Below are 21,482 nucleotides of genomic sequence, written 5' to 3' on the forward strand. Positions count from 1 at the left end.
GGCCCCCAGCCACATGGCCTGTCCACATGAACACCCCAAAAAATCGAAAAACACCGAAAAATCAGCACAATCCCATGCCATCCAGGCCCTCCATGATGTTTAAATTCAAGACACCCCACAGAAAGACTAGGCACATGCACCACTCACTAGCCCTGGTGAAAAGGCCACAACAACAGCCCAAAAAAACGAAAATCACAGAAAAATCAGCACAATCCCAAGCCCTCCATGATGTTTAAATTCAACTCAACCCACAGAAAGACTAGGCCTATGCACCACTCAGTACCCCTGGGCATAAAGGTTGAAAGCTAGGCAAAATGGTTGCAGACCTAACAACACTGCCTGCATTCAAAATGGCCCCCTCCCTCCCAGCACATGGCCAGCCAGGGCCTGTAGCCGCACTCAAAATGGCCCCCAGCCACATGGCCTGTCCCCATGAACACCCCAAAAAATCGAAAAACACAGAAAAATCAGCACAACCCTATGCCATCCAGGCCCTCCATGATGTTTAAATTCAAGACACCCCACAGAAAGACTAGGCACAAGCACCACTCACTACCCCTGGTGAAAAGGCCACAACAACAGCCCCAAAAAACGAAAATTACAGAAAAATCAGCAGAATCCCAAGCCATCCAGGCCCTCCATGGTGTTTTTTTTTAAAGAGACCCCACAGAAAGACTCAGTCCACCCACCACTGAGTACCCCTGGGCAAAAGGCCCCAACAACAGCCCAAAAATCGAAAATTACAAAATTGTAGTTGCAGCAACTCTAATGCCCCAAAGAAACTTACTTGTGAAATTTCTAATCCAAAAGTGATCCAAAGAAAGTCAAAAAGGCCTCAAATCCAAATATCCAGCAGCATCCACAAAAATTAATCCTTCCAGCTCCAGATCCAAATGAAACGTGACCAGGAGATGACAAAGCACTGGGAGGAGCCTGCTGGACAGGAACAGGAAGTTGAAGACTGTGGGGCACTTCCTTCCTCCCACCCCAAACTGGACTCCTTGCAAAAAAAGTGCAGGCAAATGTCAACCTGAGGAGTTATTCAGATACAAATCATCATTTTCAGAATGTTTATGCTGCTTGCTGGTGGATTTCTTGTGCAGAATTGCAAATTTTGTATTTTCGCGAGTGCAAGATTGTTGCTGCTCGCCGCATGTACGAGTTCGCAATTGCGAACTCCCGTGATACGTGTTCACGGCGTACTCGCGTTGACAAACTCTCGCTGTGCAAGGTGGCGAGCGCGATGACGTAATCGCGGTCGCTAAACTCCCGGGGGATCTCGCAGCAAGATCCAAAATGGCGCAGCACTCGCAAAATATCGAGAAAAACAACTTGGCAAACGCTGAATGATGGTAAGTGAACGCTGCGCGCCGCAAAATTGTATCACCAAGAGAAAAAAATCCGCTGCGTGCGAACTTGCGAATTTTCAGTAAATTTGCGAGCGTTCGCGGATTGCGAATTTACCGAAAATCCGCAAAATCCGCGAGCGTAACGGATTTTCCGCCCATGCTTAGACTGGTTGTACAGAAACGTGTATGGCATGTAAGGCAAGAATTACCCTCGTACTGCGAACCCGTTAATCTGCAGCTGCCAATAAAGAAATCTAACGCTGCGTGAGGCTTTCTAAGTGTTGGAGTAGTTACGTTTGGAATATATATATATATATATATATATATATATATATATATATATATATATATATATATATATATATATACATACATATATATTACCTACTGGCGGTCGCCAGTAGGTAGTTATAGTTAGGATCTACTTTCCATAGGAAATCAGCAACATACTATTGGGAATAACTTTGGCGCCGGTGGACGAATCTTCGCGAATTTCTCTAAGAAAATGGCCCGCTCCTTCCCTGAAAGTTTGGGGGGGATTCGTCAAGCGGGGGCCGAGATAAAAGGGGGTCCCAAAACGTGTTTTCCCCATGTTAATTTCCATAGGGCGGTCGACTTCACTTTTAGCCCGAACGGCTGAATGGATTTCCACCAAACTAGGCAAAATTGTAGGGACTGGTTGCCCGATGTGCCTTTGCTATGTCTCAAGATATGTGCTCCAGTGGATTTTGAGTAATTTAGGTTCCAAAAAATATATATATCTATGGCAGCGCCAATGTACGCGCACCGGGGAGCGCTCCGGGCACGCCACACCGCTTGCGCACAGAAAGCTGATTGGCTCTCGGGTGTCTGTAAACATTTGAAACAGTTCGGAGCGGCCGCCATCTTGTGTCCTGGTAAAATCGAGACATAAGAGGTGGAAAAATCATAGGGGGAAATGACCATAAGGGGGCAGGGATAGACCCCACTAACCCCCTAGGTTTGATGTGGAGGCCATAAAAGGGCCCAGTGGGGCAAAAAGATTTTTTTTTTTTTGATTTGCGAGGGGGGGCGCCCAGTACGCGCACCGGGGAGCGGACCGGGGAGTGTACAATGGGGAAAAAAGAATGACAGACTTTTCCAAAAATGAAGCCTTTTTTTTTCAAATTGGAAGTAGTTCTAAAAAGAACTGGGTTTTTTCTTCTTTTTGTTGTTTTATTATTTTTTATTGTTTTTTTGAACATTTTGTACTTTTTTGGGGTATTCTGAACAGTTTTATATTTTTTTTGTATTTTTCATGGGGAGAAACGAAAAAACAGGGAATTGAAAATGGCTCAACTGGAGCAAAAAAAAAAAGAAAAGAAATAATTAGGGTTGATTGGGGCATTTGTGGTTGTCCCCAGCAAGGACGATGAGCTTTACGCTCTGTTCTCCGTAGGAGATGGTTTTCCCACAATATTTACAGATAATTCTGAAATCTGCAAATCGTGGCTGAATGCAAGGCATCGTCTCACTTTCCTCTGGTGCCTACGGAGTGGGTTGCTTCCTTTTTGAGGTGGTTCTTGTGGATTGGGGAGGGTTACTGGCCAGTTCCCTCATCTCTGCAGCAGAATAATTTATTGGATGCTTGCGCTGCATGTGGCGTATCATCATGTTGTTCCCAAATGAATATTTCTTATTCGGGTTTCCCCTGGAAAGTTCCACCTTACAGATTCGGCAAGTCACCTTGGCTGCATTTACTTTTTTCTTCCCCTGTGGGATAGTAAAAAGCTCCCAAATAATGTGTGTTCTTGGCTGGTAAGGTGTATTTTGTTCTTCAAGCCATCTTGTACTCCCAACCTCCTCCTCCTCCTCCTCCTCTTCCTCCTCTTGTTGACCACCAATGATATCTTGAGGTGGTCCTCTTGGTGGTTGTGGTGGTGGTGGTGGTGCCAATGCACCAGCTGCTGCTACTACTGAAGCCATTATATTGATCAAAAAGGTACAGAGAGGTACAAACAGGTCTTCCTAAGTCAAAGGACAAAGTCAGAATAAGGAAAAAAGGTGGGGTCTTTCATCCTTTTGAAAAAAAAAATGTATTGAACCAATGAAAAGTGTTATTTTTAGGTCACATGACCAGGGGCTTCATCATTATGAAACCAAAACTGTTATGAACCAATGAAAAGTGTTATTTTCAGGTCACATGACCCGACGCGCTAACGCTACGTGCCCCGGGGCGCATCGCGTAAGCGCGTCAAACGCCTACATTGCGCGATCGTATTCGCTCGAGTGCTTCCGGGTGCGCTTACGCCGTGCGTATCACGCGGACGCCGCTACGCGCTACGTCACGATCATGTTTTCGTTCGCGATATTGGCGCGAACGGGACGCTCCCCGGTACGCGCCCCGGGGCGCTTCATGATGCTATGCTTTCCGGGGCGCTCACCGGGGCGCGCACCGGGAGCGCACCAAGGCAAAAATAAAATGTAAAAAAAAAACAATATACAAAAAAAAATGTTTGCAAAATTGTAGGGACTGGTAGCCCGATGCGCCTTTGCTGTGTCTCAAGATATATGCTCAAGTGGTTTTTAAGAACATTAACTTTGATAAAATATATATTGGGCTACATTGGGCTATATATATGTTAGAGCCCAAATGTAGCCCAAATGTAGCCCATTGTAGCCCAAAGATGGCCACCAGAGACAAAAAAAATCAAATGTAGCCCAAATATCAGCCAGATGTAGCCCAACTATAGCCCAAAGACAGAATGAACCAGAGTGTTCTAAAGAACAACTAGAGCGCTAACAGTCTTACTTATAAAGTGAGACTTATAGTTAGGAATTAGCATTTAAAAAACCTTACAAAATTCACTGAAAAAACCATAGGTTTCACACCAGTTATAGTTAGGAATTAGCATTTAAAAAACCTATTACATTCACTGAAAAAAGCAGAGGTTTCACACCAGTTATAGTTAGCTGGAAATTTTACTGACATAAAACCAATGAAATTCCATGTTATAGTTAGTTGGACTCACTATAACTTGCGCCCCTGCAATGCACTGCTGATAACGTCACATATTACATCACTCATGACATGGTCCTATATATGTGTATATATATATATAGATATATGTATATATATTACCTACCGGCGGTCGCCAGTAGGTAATTATAGTTAGGACCTAGTTTTCTTAGGAAATCCGCAACATTCTATTTGGAATAACTTAGGCTCCGGTATATGAATCTTCGCGAAATTCTCCAAGAAAATGTCCTGCACCGCTCCTTCCCTGAAAGATTGGGGGTGATTCGTCAAGCGGGGGCTGAGAAAAAAGGGGGGTCCCAAAACTTGTATTTCTCATGCAATTTTCCATAGGACCTTTAGCCAGGGCTACTGCAGAACGGCTGAGCGGAATTACATCAAATTTGGCAGCCCCCCTCCACTAAAAAAAATAAATAAAGTTGGCCATGCCCCGGGGGATGGGTCCCCCGGGGGCCGGAATTAGCCACGGGAGGGGGGCCATGCGGCCTCCTTCCCGTTAAAAAGTTAAAAAAAGAATTGGGGGCATACACAGCCCCCCTTCTTAAAAGTCTTTTTTTTATAACAAGATCGGAGGAGGCCACACCCCCTCCCTTCACCTCTCTGCAAACGCGCCCCCTGACGCGTCTTCAGAGGTGGAACTAATTCCACTTACATACTGGGGGTCCCTGGGGGCCAACTAGCCCACCAGGAGCCTCCAGTATGGGCCAGGGGCCTCCCTTGCAGGAGGTGTAATGAGGTCACATCCCTTTTTACACCTCTCTGCAACGCAGCCCCCTGGCACATACTGGAGGTTGCTGGTGGGCTAGTTGGCCCCCAGGGACCCCCAGTATGCAAGGGGAATTAGTTCCCCCTCTGAAAAAGTGCCAGGGGCTGCATTGCAGAGAGGTGTAAAAAGGGGCGTGGCCTCATTACACCTCTCTGCAACGCAGCCCCCTGGCGCATACTGGAGGTTCCTGGTGGGCTAGTTGGCCCCCAGGGACCCCCAGTATGCAAGGGGAATGAGTTCCCCGTCTGAAAAAGCACCAGGGGGCTGCGTTGCAGAGAGGTGTAAAAAGGGGAGTGGCCTCTTACACCTCTCTGCAACGCAGCCCCCTGGCGCATACTAGAGGTTCCTGGTGGGATAGTTGGACCCCAGGGACCTCCAGTATGCAAGGGGAATTACATCCCCCTCTGCAAACGTGCCAGGGGGCTGCGATGCAGAGAGGTGTAAAAAGGGGCGTGGCCTCATTACACCTCTCTGCAAGGCAGTCCCCTGGCGCATACTGGAGGTTCCTGGTGGGCTAGTTGGCCCCCAGGGACCTCCAGTATGCAAGGGGAATTAGTTTCCTCTCTGCAAATGTGCCAGGGGGCTGCGTTGCAGAGAGGTGTAATGAGGCCACGCCCCTTTTTACACCTCTCTGCAACGCAGTCCCCTGGCGCATACTGGAGGTTCCTGGTGGGCATATTGGTCCCCAGGGACCCCCAGTATGCAAGGGGACTTAATCCCCCAACTTAGATCACGCTACAGGGCGCGTTTGTACAGTGGTGAAGGTAGGGGGCGGGGCTAGAGGTGATGTGAGTGCAAACATGCCCTGTGGCGCGTTTTAAGTTGGGGAATTAATTCCTCTTCAATCCAGAGGTCCTCTAGGGGGAAACTAGTCCAACAGGTATCTCCAGTAAGCGCCACGGAGCTGTGTTGCAGAATGTTGTAAAAAGGGGGCGTGCCCTCTGAACACCTCTCTGCAACACAGCTCCCTGGCACATACTGGAGGTACTTGGTGGGCTAGTTGTCTCACAGGGGACCTCAGGTTTGAAGAGGAATTAATTCCCCAACCTAAAACGCGCCACAGGGCGTGTTTGCACTCATGTTACCTCAGGCCCCGCCCCCTTCTTTTTACTATTGAGCAAAATATTCCTGTAAAAGCAGCCGAACTACGAATTCCGATTTACTCACCTGTTATCAGGAGAGACCTCAGTGCTGCATCTCTCAGCCCACTACTGATCCTGAAAAGTAATTCTAACCATACTTACAGTAACTTGAATTTCCTTCCATAGGCTAACATTGACTGGTTTCGCTTGGCAATTTTTCCAAGTGTGGAGTTTTAAAAAAATTCCTCAAAAATCAGCCGAACTAAGAATTCCGATTTACTGACCTGTTATCAGGAGAGACCTCAGTGCTGCATCTTTCATCCCACTACTGATCCTGAAAAGTAATTCTAATCGTAGTTACAGTAACTTGAATTTTCTTCAATAGGCTAACATTGACTGGTTTCACTTGGAAATTTTACTACGTGTGGAGTTTGGGAACTTTAAAAAATTCCTCAAAAATCAGCCGAACTACGAATTCCGATTTACTCACCTGTTATCAGGAGAGACCTCAGTGCTGTATCTTTCAGCCCACTACTGATCCTGAAAAGTAATTCTAATCGTAGTTACAGTAACTTAAATTTCCTTCCATAGGCTAACAGTGACTGGTTTCACTTGAAAATTTTACTAAGTGTGGAGTTTTGGAAGTTTAAAAAATTCCTCAAAAATCAGCCGAACTACGAATTCCGATTCACTCACCTGTTATCAGGAGAGACCTCAGTGCTGCATCTTTCAGCTCACTACTATTCCTGAAAAGTAAATTTAACTGTACTTACCAGAAACTTGAATTTCCTTCCATAGGATATCATTGCCTGCTATATAAAATATACATACATTAAAAAAATATTAAATAAAAAGATATATATTACAATTTCAAAATGTTTTAAAACTTTTTTTCAATTTATATTAAAAATATGTAATGTCATTTAAAAAATAAAATATCTAAAAATATATATTTTTAAAACAATATAGTAAATTTGTATAAAAAAACAACAATTAATACATTTAAAAATTATCATTTACAAAACCTTTAAAATTGACTGAAAAAACCATAGGTTTCAGCCAAATTATAGTTAGGAATTAGCATTTAAAAAACCTTTGAAATTCACTGAAAAAACCATAGGTTTCAGCCACGTTATAGTTAGGAATTAGCATTTAAAAAACCTTAGAAATTCACTGAAAAAACAAATAGGTTTCACACATGGTATAGTTAGCTGGACATTTCACTCATACAAAACCATTGAAATTCCCCTGTTATAGTTAGTTCAGCTAACTATAACTCGCGCGCCCGCAATGCACTGCTGATGACGTCACATATTACATCACTCATGACATGGTCAGTGACATCACTCATGACATTACTGATGACATCTCAAATGACATCACTGATGGCATCACTGATGACATCATCCTTGTGAAAGAGTGGCAGACATCCTCTCACCCTAATATAACCTTTGATACACATATTCACACACATTCGAAAGTAGAAACTAACCTTTTTAAAAAAAATGGAGATACCAATACTAGTTACAACAACCTATTCAGTAATTCCAACATCTACATATACATCCACTCATTCACCAACAGTTCTATATAGTCACTCATACATGTACTCACTCATCATATGTACTCATACACCTATACATGTTATGTTATGTTATGTTAATATTATTTTTATAGCGCACAGCTGCCCCAGCAAAGGGGCGTCCTGGCGCTTAGACAGATACTATTACTATAACATAACACGCAGGAAGAGAAGAAAAAAGGGGGAGCGACTACTCAGAAACAGGAAACAAAAAAGTTTTAATAGCACGCCTGAAGGTGGACAGGTCATTCAGAGCTCGGATGTGCACCGGGAGCGAGTTCCACAGCCCCGCGGCAAGCACCCAGTAAGAGCGGCCACCCATTCTACTGAGTTTGAAACGGGGGCAGACCGCCAAATGAAGAGCCTCCGATCTTAAAGATCTCGAAGGGATGTAGGGGATGAGCAAGTTGGCAAGAGCCGGCGGCGAGGAGAGCTTCATGATTTTAAAGGCCAGACAGAACGCTTTAAACTTAATCCTCTGTCTGACCGGCAACCAGTGAAGGGCAGAGATATTGCCGGAGACAGAGCAATGTCTGGGAAGACCAACAATGGCCCGCGCCGCAGCATTTTGTACCCTTTGAAGCCTGGATGCCTCAGCCTGGTTTACCCCTAACATCAGCCACTTCCGTAGTCCAGTCGAGATAGAACCGAGGCTTGGACCACGAGCTGCCGGGTGGGAGGGTCGAAATATTTAAGAACCGGCCTTATGCCTCGCAAGATACCGTAGCAGGTGGCTGCAACCTTCTTCGTGTGACCTGTGAAGGTGAGTGCAGGATCCAGCCAGATCCCTAAGTTTTCACTTCGGAAGCTGGGATGGGAGTAATGCCCAGCTCTGGAGGCCACAACTGGTCTCCCCATAGCTGTTACACACTGATACTCATCCATAGATTTATCACACACACACTCACACATGCAAATAAACTATCAAACATCCATTTACTTGCATATACAGCTATACACACACTCCTACACTTACCTCTACAGAAACGTACACATACTTAAACAATCACTTATAGAAACACATACTTATTTATACAGGATCTCTCACTCTCACATATACTCAGTTATATACATCAATACTCACATACACTAGTTTAAAACATATGTAGTTACTCATAAAGACACTATTGAGACAGTCATTCATTCACTAACACACCCATACACACATTCATCCACCATACAGTCCTGCAGACATGCTGTGTTCAAAACACATACAAACAGTGAGTCACTCATTCATGCATCTATGCGCTAAATAATACCCCCACCAAACCATACCGACACTCATTCTGATACTCAAAAAAACAACGAATAACCCATATAGACACTCATGTAGCTACGCACTAACCCATGCACCAAGTATACACAAAGTGAGACACTGATACAGATATTTACATATTTAAACATTACTCTCTAATACATGTATTCACTAAAATACACTTAATAAGTCAATTATACAATCAATTTTACAAAAAAATCCATTTAGACACTTATTTGCCCATTTATTCTTCCATCGACCTTTAGATATAAATATATAAAAAATATTTAATTTTTCAGAAAGACACACATTCACTGGATGATGTCATCAGTGATGTCATTTGAGATGTCATCAGTGATGTCATGAGTGATGTCACTGACCATGTCATGAGTGATGTAATATGTGACGTCATCAGCAGTGCATTAGGGGTGCACGAGTTATAGTTAGCTGAACTAACTATAACGGAGGAGTTTCAATGATTTTGTATGAGTGAAATGTCCATCTAACTATAACTTGTGAAACCTAGGGTTTTTTCAGTGTATTTCTAAGGTTTTTTAAATGCTAATTCCTAACTATAACGTGGCTGAAACCTATGTTTTTTTCAGTGAATATATATATTCCCTAAACTGCCAACAGGTGAACGGCATCGTTCAGTGGGAGGAGTGTAGTGGCCTCAAAACTACTAAACAGAGGAGCAGGACTATTGGACAAATTCGAAAGACTCCTCACAGTGAAGGGCACTGATGAAGGCACGGACATCGCTGAAATATATTTGCCGCCACTGTTTTCCTGTGCATCTGGGCAATAAAAGCTTCACCAAAGGATCCCCCACTGACCTCTGTTTTCCTTTTCGGAGTGAAATTTGTGGCATATTACCAGCACTAGCCTGCAGCGCTGTACAGATGGCCTCGCAGCATCAAGTGGCCCGGGCAAGATGGGCGACCGCACTGCGTGTAGTGCTCCTTTTCCGCCTGTAAACGATTAGCCAGGTGTCCGCCACCATTCAAGGAACTGTATTTCACGGTCAGAGGCATTTGCTTCAGTTAGGGCGTTGTGTAGCTACTCAGCAGCCCCCGTTTGTATACCTACCTTGATTGACGGCTGCTGCGATCCGAGGGGACCCGAGGGGAAGTCTGGAAGCTCAGATGTCAACAGCGGGGGTCCTCTCGCCATACCTGCACCAAGCCACTACCAACAACGAACATTCTAAAACTCCCACATATCACCAACCCGGCTGCATGATGATAGTGCATGCTGGGAGTTGGAGTTCGGCATTCACCCTAAACTGCCAACAGGTGAATGGCATCGTTCAGTGGGAGGAGTGTAGTGGCCTCAAAACTACTAAACAGAGGAGCAGGACTATTGGACAAATTCGAAAGACTCCTCAGAGTAAAGGGCGCTGATGAAGGCACGGACATCGCCGAAATATATTTGCCGCCACTGTTTTCCTGTGCATCTGGGCAATAAAAGCTTCACCAAAGGATCTCCCTCTGGCCTCTGCTTTCCTTTTCGGAGTGAAATTTGTGGCATATTACCAGCGCTAGCCTGCAGCGCTGTACAGATGGCCTTGCAGCATCAAGTGGCCCGGGCAAGATGGCCGACTGCACTGCGCGCAGTGCTCCTTTTCCTCCTGTAAACGATTAGCCAGGTGTCCGCCACCATTCAAGGAACTGTATTTCACGGTCAGAGGCATTTGCTTCAGTTAGGGCGTTGTGTAGCTACTCAGCAGCCCCCGTTTGTATACCTACCTTGATTGACGGCTGCTGCGATCCGAGGGGACCCGAGGGGAAGTCTGGAAGCTCAGATGTCAACAGCGGGGGTCCTCTCGCCATACCTGCACCAAGCCACTACCAACAACGAACATTCTAAAACTCCCACATATCACCAACCCGGCTGCATGATGATAGTGCATGCTGGGAGTTGGAGTTCGGCATTCACCCTAAACTGCCAACAGGTGAATGGCATCGTTCAGTGGGAGGAGTGTAGTGGCCTCAAAACTACTAAACAGAGGAGCAGGACTATTGGACAAATTCGAAAGACTCCTCAGAGTAAAGGGCGCTGATGAAGGCACGGACATCGCCGAAATATATTTGCCGCCACTGTTTTCCTGTGCATCTGGGCAATAAAAGCTTCACCAAAGGATCTCCCTCTGGCCTCTGCTTTCCTTTTCGGAGTGAAATTTGTGGCATATTACCAGCGCTAGCCTGCAGCGCTGTACAGATGGCCTTGCAGCATCAAGTGGCCCGGGCAAGATGGCCGACTGCACTGCGCGCAGTGCTCCTTTTCCTCGTGTAAACGATTAGCCCGGTGTCCGCCACCATTCAAGGAACTGTATTTTACTGTCAGAGGCATTTGCTTCAGTTAGGGCGTTGTGTAGCTACTCAGCAGCCCCCGTTTGTATACCTACCTTGATTGACGGCTGCTGCGATCCGAGGGGACCCGAGGGGAATCTGGAAGCTCAGATGTCAACAGCGGGGGTCCTCTTGCCATACCTGCACCAAGCCACTACCTACAACGAACATTCTAAAACTCTCACATATCACCAGCCCGGCTGCATAACGATAGTGCATGCTGGGAGTTGGAGTTCGGCATTCACCCTAAACTGCCAACAGGTGACCGGCATCGTTCAGTGGGAGGAGTGTAGTGGCCTCAAAACTACTAAACAGAGGAGCAGGACTATTGGACAAATTCGAAAGACTCCTCACAGTGAAGGGCGCTGATGAAGGCACGGACATCGCCGAAATATATTTGCCGCCACTGTTTTCCTGTGCATCTGGGCAATAAAAGCTTCACCAAAGGATCCCCCTCTGGCCTCTGTTTTCCTTTTCGGAGTGAAATTTGTGGCATATATACATGTATATATATATATATTACCTACTGGCAGTCGCCAGTAGGTAGTTATAGTTAGTACCTATTATCCAAAGGAAATCCACAACATTCTATTTGGAATAACTTTCACGCCGGTTGACAAATCTTCGTGACATTTTCAAAACTGGTGGGGCGCTCCAGTCCGCTCCTATCTTGAATGTCTCGGGGTGATTCATCAAGCGGGGGATGAGAAAAAAGGGGGTCCCAAAACGCGCTTTCCCCATGCAATTTTCCATAGGAACCTTTAGTCGCAGCTACAGCCCGAACTGCTGAACGGAATTACACCATATTTGGCAAAAATGTAGCTCTTGGTTCAGAGTCGTGCCTTTTATTTAAATGGTGTAAATCCGTTCAGTAGTTCCTGAGAAAATCAACAGTAAAATCACATATATATCTGGAAGATCTTAACATCTTTATTTCTTTGCACCAGACCTTTGCTGCATTTCCATCGCTGCAACATTGCTTTTTTTGGAAGCGCAACGCATCGTATGGTACATTGACACAAAGTGTTGCATCTTAAGAACTGAACTGAACTAAGCTAACACTACCATTTTTAAGTATAGTATTGTGGATTTTTGTCGTTTGTGGTCTTGTGTTAAGTCTATATAAACAATACTTCTTTTTTATATAAACCTTGTGTGGTGTCCATTTGTAGTGTTGTCACTTGGTTACTGTATGTGGTCACAAATGCTTTACACACTGCCTCTGAGATAAGCCTGTCTGCTCGTGCCAAGCTACCAAGGTGGTGAGCAGGGTTATTTTAGGAGTTTACCACCTTACCCTGACTAGAGGCAAGGGTCCCTATTTGGCACAAGTACCTACCTGTGCCATCTAGAGACCCCCAAATCTAACAGCGCCACAGGGCGTGTTTGCAGACATGTCACCTCAGGCCACGCTCCCTTCCTTCACCATTGTGCAAACGCGCCCCATGCTGAGTTGTAAGTTGGGAAATTAATTCTCTTTTAATACTGAGGGTCCCTGAGGGCCAACTAACCCACCAGGTACCTCAATATGCGCCACGGAGCTGCTTTGCAGACAGATGTTCAGAGACCATTCCCCTTTGTACACCTCTCTGCAACACAGCTCTGTGTCGCCTACTGGAGGTACCTAGTGGGCTAGTTTCACCCTAGGGACCCTCAGGATTCAAGGGGACTTAATTTCCCAACTTAGAACGGACACATGTCGCGTTTACATAGTGGTGAAGGGAGGGGATGGGGCCAGAGGTGACCTGTGCAAACACGCCCTGTGGAGTGTTTTAAGTTGGGGATATAATTCCCCTTCAATCCTGAGGGGCCCTGGGGGCCAACTAGACCACCAGGTGCTTCCAGTAAGCGCCACTGCACTGCGTTGCAGAGAGGTGGTCCAGGCCATACCACTTTTTACTCCTCTCTGCAACGCAGCTCTGTGTCCCTAACTGTAGATACCTGGTGGGCCAGTTGGACCCAAGGGACACTCAGGGTTTAAATGGCCTTTATCCCCAAATTAAAACGGCCACACGGTGTGTTTGCACACATCAGCTCAGCCCCCCCCTCCCTTCACCAGTGTGCAAACGTGCCCTGTGGCGCATTTTAAGAGATAGTTTTAATCCCCCTGCCTTATTATGTACTAGGGGCTTACAGAGTAGGTCATTCTAATCACAGGGGTACCCCAATGCATAGTGTTCCCTAGTGTATGTAGATGTTTTAACTGTATTCTAAGTGTCTTTTAGCATAGCAATGGCTCTAGGACTGATTAGCCAGAGTCAGTTACCATCTGAATTATTTTTTTAAACTGCACCAAAACTCAACCACTTATAAATTCACCCAGGCTTTCTCCTTGCAGTACTCTAATCATTCAGTCCCTACCCAAGTACTCATGCACTGAGCCAGGCCTTAGCACATGGACTGCTTCAAACGCCTATCCACTATGCATGCAGTCCTCTAACCACCTACACACATGTCTTTCACACCTTCAATTCCCCTGTCAGTATCGATACACTCCAGCAAACACCCTGTGACTCCCCTTGCACTCCGACAGTGACCCATTCAGCACCATGTACTAATCCATTCACTGTGCCAAAACCCAAACACTTATAAATTCACCCAGGCACTCTCCTTGCAGTACTCTAATCATTCGGTCAGTACTCAAGTACTCATGCACTGAGCCAGCCTTAGCACATGGACTGCTTCAAATGCCTGTCCACTATGCATGCAGTCCTCTAACCACCTACACACTTGTCTTTCACATCTTCAATTCCCCAGTCAGTATCCATACACTTCCAGGAAACACCCTGTCATTCCTCTTGCACTCCTCTAGTGACCCATTCAGCACCATGTACTAATCCATTCACTGCGCCAAAAGTGAAACACTTATAAATTCACCCAGGCACTCTCCTTGCAGTACTCTAATCATTCAGTCAGTAGCCAAGTACTCATGCACTGAGCCAGGCCTTAGCACATAGATGGTTCAAACGCCTATCCACTATGCATGGAGTCCCCTAACTAACCAACACACTTATAGTTCTGCACTTATACATTCAACAACAAAAAACAATATTTCAGTTTCAATATTATAAAAACAATTTTTATTTCCATTTATATTAAAAATATATAATGTAATTTAAAAAATAAAACATGTAAAAATAAACAGTTAAAAAACTGTAGAAATTCTGTATAAAAAAATACATATAACTATTATTACATTTAAAAATTATCATTTAAAAAACCTTCGAAATTCACTGAAAAAGCCATAGGTTTCAGGGCTTTTATAGTTAGCTGGACATTTCACTCGTACAAAACCATTGAAATTCCTCTGTTACAGTTAGTTCTGCCTTCTCCCACTCACCCCCTACCAACAAATCCCAACGTGAATGTACATGTATAAGTGCAGTGTAATATATAGTAGATCTTGAATAATGTGTTAAGCGCCAAGAGGCCCGTTCTGTGGTGTACGCATAGCACCCCCTAAATAGCAGGGACCGTGCTCGCAGAAATAGAGGCACAGGCGAATATATGCCCCACTTAATGCCCAGCCACATTCCTACAGTGATTTTGTTTCACAAGTGCTCAGATTCAGAAGACGCTACTACTAGAGCCTGCAAACGGCAGTAAAGCGCTATACAAATGCTGTTATGCACTGATCAGTCCAGCTTGATCCGTCAGCACCCTTTATCTAAAAAAACAAAACACAGAAAAAAAAATGTTGGCTTGGAAAACGGCTAAAAAATGAAAATTACCTTAAGAGTCTGGTCCTCCCTCTCAGTGGTTACGAAGGAGGATGGGTAGCCACAGCAAGGGTCACCCCACGCTGACCCGGGGTGAGATGGCCACAGAGGTGAGATGTGTGCAGAAACCAAGTAGGAGGGGTGGGGGGAGTACGGCCGACAGTGTTTCCCTTGCAGGAGCATGCGGCACCATCTGTTTGAAAGTTAATACCAAACAGATGTTTTCAAAGCTCGCTCCTGCAAGGGAATCGCCAAACGTGCACGCGTTGCCATTGAAAGCAATGCAATGCGTGCATTGATTACAAGAGGTCTCCTCCTATTCATCACATGCGTGCTGCGTAGGCGAGACCTAAAAACGAGAGTGACTGCTCACATGAGAGATGGTTCCCGCCTATTCTTGTGCTCAAGGGAAGGATGAGAATGGAGGTTGGAGTGACTCAACAGACTCTAAGCTTGTACATGGTAAATAAGGGAGGCACGTTAAGGGCACCCTAATAAAGTAAAGTAACATAATGCCATTTTAGAGTTTGAATATAGTGCACGGCTATGGCGAAATGTGCAGCAAACAATCAATTAAAACAATGTCCCTCAGGAGCAAGAGCGAGAACACACAGATAAGACTAAGAGCAACCATGCATATTGGAGGGCTGACAAGTACAGCAGAGGTTCATGTGGAGGAGCGAGGAATGGAATTCGCCCTTAAATTGCATTTCTTTTGTCATAGTGAGATTACATGTATTACAGAATGACTTGTCGTTAGCATATAGGCGGCTGTTTTTCTAATTTCTGAAATGTTTAATTTTTCAGATCCATATGGAGATGTTTACCCTGAGTATCTTGTAGTCGATGATTCAGAGCCAGCAGTCGGTAAGTTACAACAACATTGATATTTTTATTTTTGTAAAATGGAGCCACCGTTAATTACAGTCAAAGAAGTCAGGGCCTGATGCATAGTTTGGCAGAGCGGAAGGAAGACCGTAAACCAGAGAATTACAGGCACTGTGGTTGTCGTACCACCTTATTGAGGGAGGGACAACTGTCACTCGTTCCTCCTGTCCATCTCTGACATCCAAGGCTCCTGTTCCCTGTAAGTTGGTCCACTTACTTTTTGTTCATAGAGGACAAATATCTGCTCTGGCACTTTTTTCTCTAAACAAAAAAGAGGTTTGCTGAGCTGGTACTTTAAACATGGTGCTTGCGCGGTAACGTTCACTGCTGTGAAGGGAACAGCTGCTCCCTTCACAGTATAGATATCCCCATCTGCCATAAACAGTTCTTCCTCAGTGTGGTGGAGATCATGACCTCTACTCTCCCCTGGTAGGGGCAGCAGCCTGCCTAGCTGGGCATAATAAGGTCCCTTTCCCTGTTTTTGTTTTTGATCAAAGTATTTTTTTCAGTTTAATAAAAAGACACACAATCCGATACCATTGCGATACAAGTAGCAGGTGGTCATTCGATAGAATAATGTCAAACAACTGATTAACGAATATCATGGAGAATATTGTTGGACATCTTCAACTCAAAGCTGTACTGCTCCTGAAAAAAGTGTATTTGCCACATGTAAGAAATAGCAATAATATATGACGGATAGCTATGAAACCACTGTGAATCCTGACCCATTTGTAAGATCAGCCTGTAGAGAGTATCTAACAACATGCATAGAGGCGTGGGTACAGACGTGGTAAGGCTTGTACATTTCGTAGCTGTGGAGTGTGTAGTGTGGGTTATATATATCATAACAATGTCTCGCCTTGATGTCAGGGAAAACAGAAAAAAGAGAATTGAGTGGTGAGGTGGGGATGGTGCGGTGTGGGGGAGTGGGTTAAGTGAGGTATCCGGAGTCGAAGCGATTTTCTTCAAGCTCAGGAGTTTGGCAGAGGGTGAGCTATCCCCTTGATTGTATTCTTTTCTATGTACTTGTCTAGGGAGAGCCATACTGCACTGGTAATAGGGGAGGGGGGGGGGGGGTGCATTTTAGACTGTAGTGTATGGTGTACCCTTTGAGGTATGAGACCCATGCCCACCAGGTGTGATGAGAGAGAAGATGAAATGATTTCCCTTCAGAGAGGGTAACTTTCACTGCAATGGTTAAAAGAAGGTCTAGCAGAGCCATATCATTGGCGTTAAGAGTCAAAGCAGTCACTGAATCCCAGGGACCAAGAGCTACCATAGGGAAGCTTAGTGTCATGGGTTTCTGAAATATATCTGAAAGGTTGTTCTGTATCGGACGCCAATATGGTTCCAGGAGTCCGCACTCAAGGAACATTTGTCAGTGTGAACCAGACTCTTGGTTGCAGTTCCAACATTTATCATTCTCGCAGGGGTTTGGCTTTTGTGGCCTAGATGTGGTCCAGAATAGCAGGTTCATTATAAAGAATTTGGATTGTATGAGAGAGGGGACAAGTTTGTTACATAACACGAGTTTTGCCATTGATAGTCAGTGATGTGGTTACATATTTCAGCATTGAAATGCGTAGCCCATTTTGGATGCAGTACTGATGATTGTCTTGAGTATGGGTCAGATAAAAATGTGTAAATCTTTTAGGCACTATGCCCTGAGTGTTGCCATAAGGATGAGTGTTTGGTAAAAGTAAGCTTTGACAGTTTTACTTTCATCTGTAAGAAACTGTAGAAATCTAGGTTCGAGGGGGCATATAGGCCGGCTAAAGCCTAAAAAGGGAGTGGATCGGTGTTATTGTCATATAGATCCTTGATTAGCTTAATGCCTTTTAAGGCCCTCACGTCTGCAAACTGGGCATCAACTTCTGTTTTAGGGCTATGCCATGGTGACACCCATCTGGAGTTATGGATAAGCTAAGGCAGACTTCTGTCCAGCACTTTAAGAGCTTTTAATATTGTATTAATTATTTAAGAAACATGTTCAAACTCCTGCCTAGTAGATAAACTTGTGTTGTCTTAAATTATCAACTGCTTTGAAGAACTAAAATGTAGATACCAGAAAGACAAATAAAAATTACTAATACTTCTCTTTCCATTTTTGTGGGCCTAGGACACGAGATATTGCCAACGTTTTAAAATGTGTTAAAGAGAATGTATGCCACCCATTGGTAACCCGCTTTTGGTTAAAACATTTTACTGATTTTAACGTTCATTTAGACCCTGATTACGAGCAGAGTGGAGTGGTATCTCTGGGTGAGATACTGTTCTACTTATTACAACTTGTTGTGTATCATCACCAATCCTTGACATCAACTCGACAGAATAAACAAATATGGAGAATTACTAGGGTACAACTCTTATTCCTAAACTTGAGTACGTTCAGTGTGTGTAAGTCGTTTTTCTGTCCTTCGCTTTGAAAAGAATATGTACAGGTGCTGGTGGCATGTTTTTTTTTCGTGAGCTACACAACACCATTTCAATCTCTTAGTTGGCTTCCAGGAGAGTCCTTTTAGCCCGTGACGAAAGGTATTGGAAAGTTTTGACCCCTGACACTTCTGGGATCTCGTGGAAGTAGCACTGTACCCCAATCTCTCTTTTTTCATCATGTTTTGTTACTCTCGCCGACTTGTGAAGGCATAAAAGTTCTATGCAATTTATGTTATTTTTTGTGACATTTTTTTTTAAATTCTCAAAAGTGTTGTAATCATTTTTATGAACTCCATTTCAAGGATATCCAATTATATTATAAAAAATTACTTGCTGAAATAATATAATGCACAACTTTGTGATGTTCCGTGATTAATTGTCTTTGTCGTGCCATTTGAGATTAATAACCGTACTGAGAATCACGTAAGGTAATGTTCATGGGGCCTTATTTATGAAGGCCTTGCGCCACCGGTGCGTCACTTTTTCCCATGTTAAAAGTGACGCACCGGCGGCGCAAGGCCTTCATAAATAAGGCCCATGGTTTCCTGTATGGATTGTGGCAGTGGATTCAGGGCTTGGAGAGTAAATTTTTATTAGTCGGACCAGGGTCGTAGGTACTATTGGTTCTATAGGTGCAGTGGCACCAAGGCCCAGAGCCCTTTAGGGCCTTTTGAGCCCTCTACATTTCAGCTGCAGTCAAAGGGTCATTATTCTTGCTTGCACCAAAACCCAAGACATCTTTGCTACGCTACTGAGTCGGATTTTGGAAACATTAGTGAGGTACTGATGATGCTCTTGGCGTAAGACAACTGGCCATAATATTTATAATGTGGATTTTAATATGTTAACAATCAAATTTCGAATGTTTCTCAATATGCATTCTCTTTCAAAGGAACAGGAATGAACTGTCTCGAACCACCTAAATTGCCAAACACGAATATTCGAAATATGAAATCTGCATATGAACATGGTGAAACTGTTGTGTACAGTTGCACAAACAACGGCATGCTTTATGGCGCAGAAACCATAACATGTGATAATGGAAGATGGACATCCCTTCCTCAATGTACTGGTCAGTATATAATTATGTTAAATGTTACTTAAAGTTTTTCAAATGTATTTTTACTTAAGACAATCAGACATATGTAAGTTTTTTCCTCAACCTCGAAAGACAAAAGTAATGAGAACAATTTAAACTGTTACCCATTTAAAGAGACTTAAGCCAAATCTTTGATAATTACTCATTATTAACAGTTCAGAATCGAAAGCCTTTTATTTAGTACTTTCAAGGTCAAAAGACATGCACCCAGATTTACCATTATTAGCGCAAGGCAGTGCATTACCAAAGTTTGCTGCTCTGCCTTGCTTCAAAGGGGAAAGACAAAATGGGCCATATCTACTAAGATATAGTACGTTTTTCTCTCCACCAGTTCTGGCACACTTTTGGTTACCATGCATCAGCGCATGCTTTTACACCCTCGTGCAAGGGTGTGTGCGTTTTGTAAAGAAAGGCTTCTGTGCTGGAAGGGGACCCTTCCTGTACAAAAACTGTTCCCTGAGGGTTTCCTACTTTGTACGTGTGCTTTACAATGCATCAACACATCAAAAGTTGGAAAAATAATGATAATTGTAAACATTTCCCCTCAATATGCTTGCCTCAATGAGGCATAAGGTTTTGCCACATGTCCTGTCCATCAATGTTAGAAGTTAGGGATTTGCCTCAAACCCATGAGTGGTTGCATGGGAATTCCCATGGAACACCCATGGCACACACCACTTAAGCAAAGTAGAGCAAAGTCAATACATTCCAATGCAATTCCTGATCTTCGTTGAATAGTAAATCTCATGGCTAAACTTTGCACTGGTCCAATGGCATGGAGAGCACTGTACCCATGTCTGAGGTACACATCGCCCTCGGGGTGACACATGCAAAAAGAAAAATTGAAGGACAGAATGCAGAACAATGTCATACATTTACCCCAGTACAGAGATCGGGGCCTAAATCCATCGTTATTTTGCTCACCATGCCATTCCAGTTTGTACCCAGCCATATGCAAATCAGTCTTGACCCTGCGCCCAAAGGGAATAGTCCAGCCCGAACTGTCAGGCCAGGTCCTCCCTTGACCGGAAACAAGCATCCTAGGACCGGTTTCAGACTTTCAGCCCTCATCAGCCAGGATAGCTTGACTCCAGTGGCATGGAGAGCACGGGACCCACATCTGGGCATACCCGTCCCACTCGGGGTGATAAATGCAAAAAGAACTTATATGACACTTTACAACACATGTGTTACAATGTGTGTCATTACAACGCATAATCATTACAACGCAATTACTATTCTAACTCCGCTGGGGCGTTACTTTGGGGAATGCGTTGTAATGGATTAGGCGATGTAATGACATGCGTTGTAATGGATTTCATGTTGTAAAACATTTGTTGTAATGACACGCGTTGTAACACGTGCATTGTAAACAATGTTTCCCAAGAAGAACAATTGATGGACAGAATGCAGAATAATGTCATACTTTCACCCCAGTACAGAGATCTGGGCCTAAATCCAATGTTTTGGCTGATGAAGGGTGATGCCCTGAAACCGGTCCCAGGATGCTTGTTTCCGGTCCAGAGAGGACCTGGCTTGGCAGTTCGGGCTGGACTGTTCCCACAAGGAACAGGGTTAAGACTTATTTGCATATGGCTGGGTCCAACCTGGGGTGATGTGATAAGCAAATGAATGATGGATTTAACCCAGATCCTTGTGACTGGGGGTGAATGTTTGCATTGTCCAGCATTCCGTCCATCAATTGTTTCTTTTGCATATGTCGCCCTAAGTGAGAAGGGTATGCCCAGACATGGGTCCCGTGCTCACTACACCACTGGATTCAAGCTAGCCTGGCTGATGAAGGGTGATGCCCTGAAACCAGTCCCAGGATGCTTGTTTCAGGTCCAGGGAGGACCTGGCTTGGCAGTTCGGGCTGGACTGTTCCCACAAGGAACAGGGTCAAGACTGATTTGCCTATGGCTGGGTCAAAACTGGGATGGTGTGGTGAGCAAAAGAA

At 44.4% G+C, this 21,482-nt stretch overlaps 1 protein-coding gene across 3 annotated transcripts in view; it reads left to right on the plus strand.

The window, feature by feature from the left end:
• Positions 1-21,482, plus strand: part of LOC147747719 (coagulation factor XIII B chain-like) — a 1,426,313-nt gene that overhangs the window by 503,713 nt on the left and 901,118 nt on the right. For all 3 annotated transcript variants that reach the window (XM_086955242.1, XM_086955259.1, XM_086955250.1), the window contains 2 exons: positions 15,907-15,966; positions 19,319-19,498. In XM_086955242.1, coding sequence (XP_086811368.1) covers positions 15,907-15,966; positions 19,319-19,498 — 240 coding nt within the window. The remainder of the gene's footprint in view (positions 1-15,906; positions 15,967-19,318; positions 19,499-21,482) is intronic.

The sequence above is a fragment of the Lissotriton vulgaris genome, chromosome 1_1 (assembly GCF_964263255.1).
Source record: "Lissotriton vulgaris chromosome 1_1, aLisVul1.2, whole genome shotgun sequence".
In the NCBI taxonomy this organism is placed as follows: domain Eukaryota; kingdom Metazoa; phylum Chordata; class Amphibia; order Caudata; family Salamandridae; genus Lissotriton; species Lissotriton vulgaris.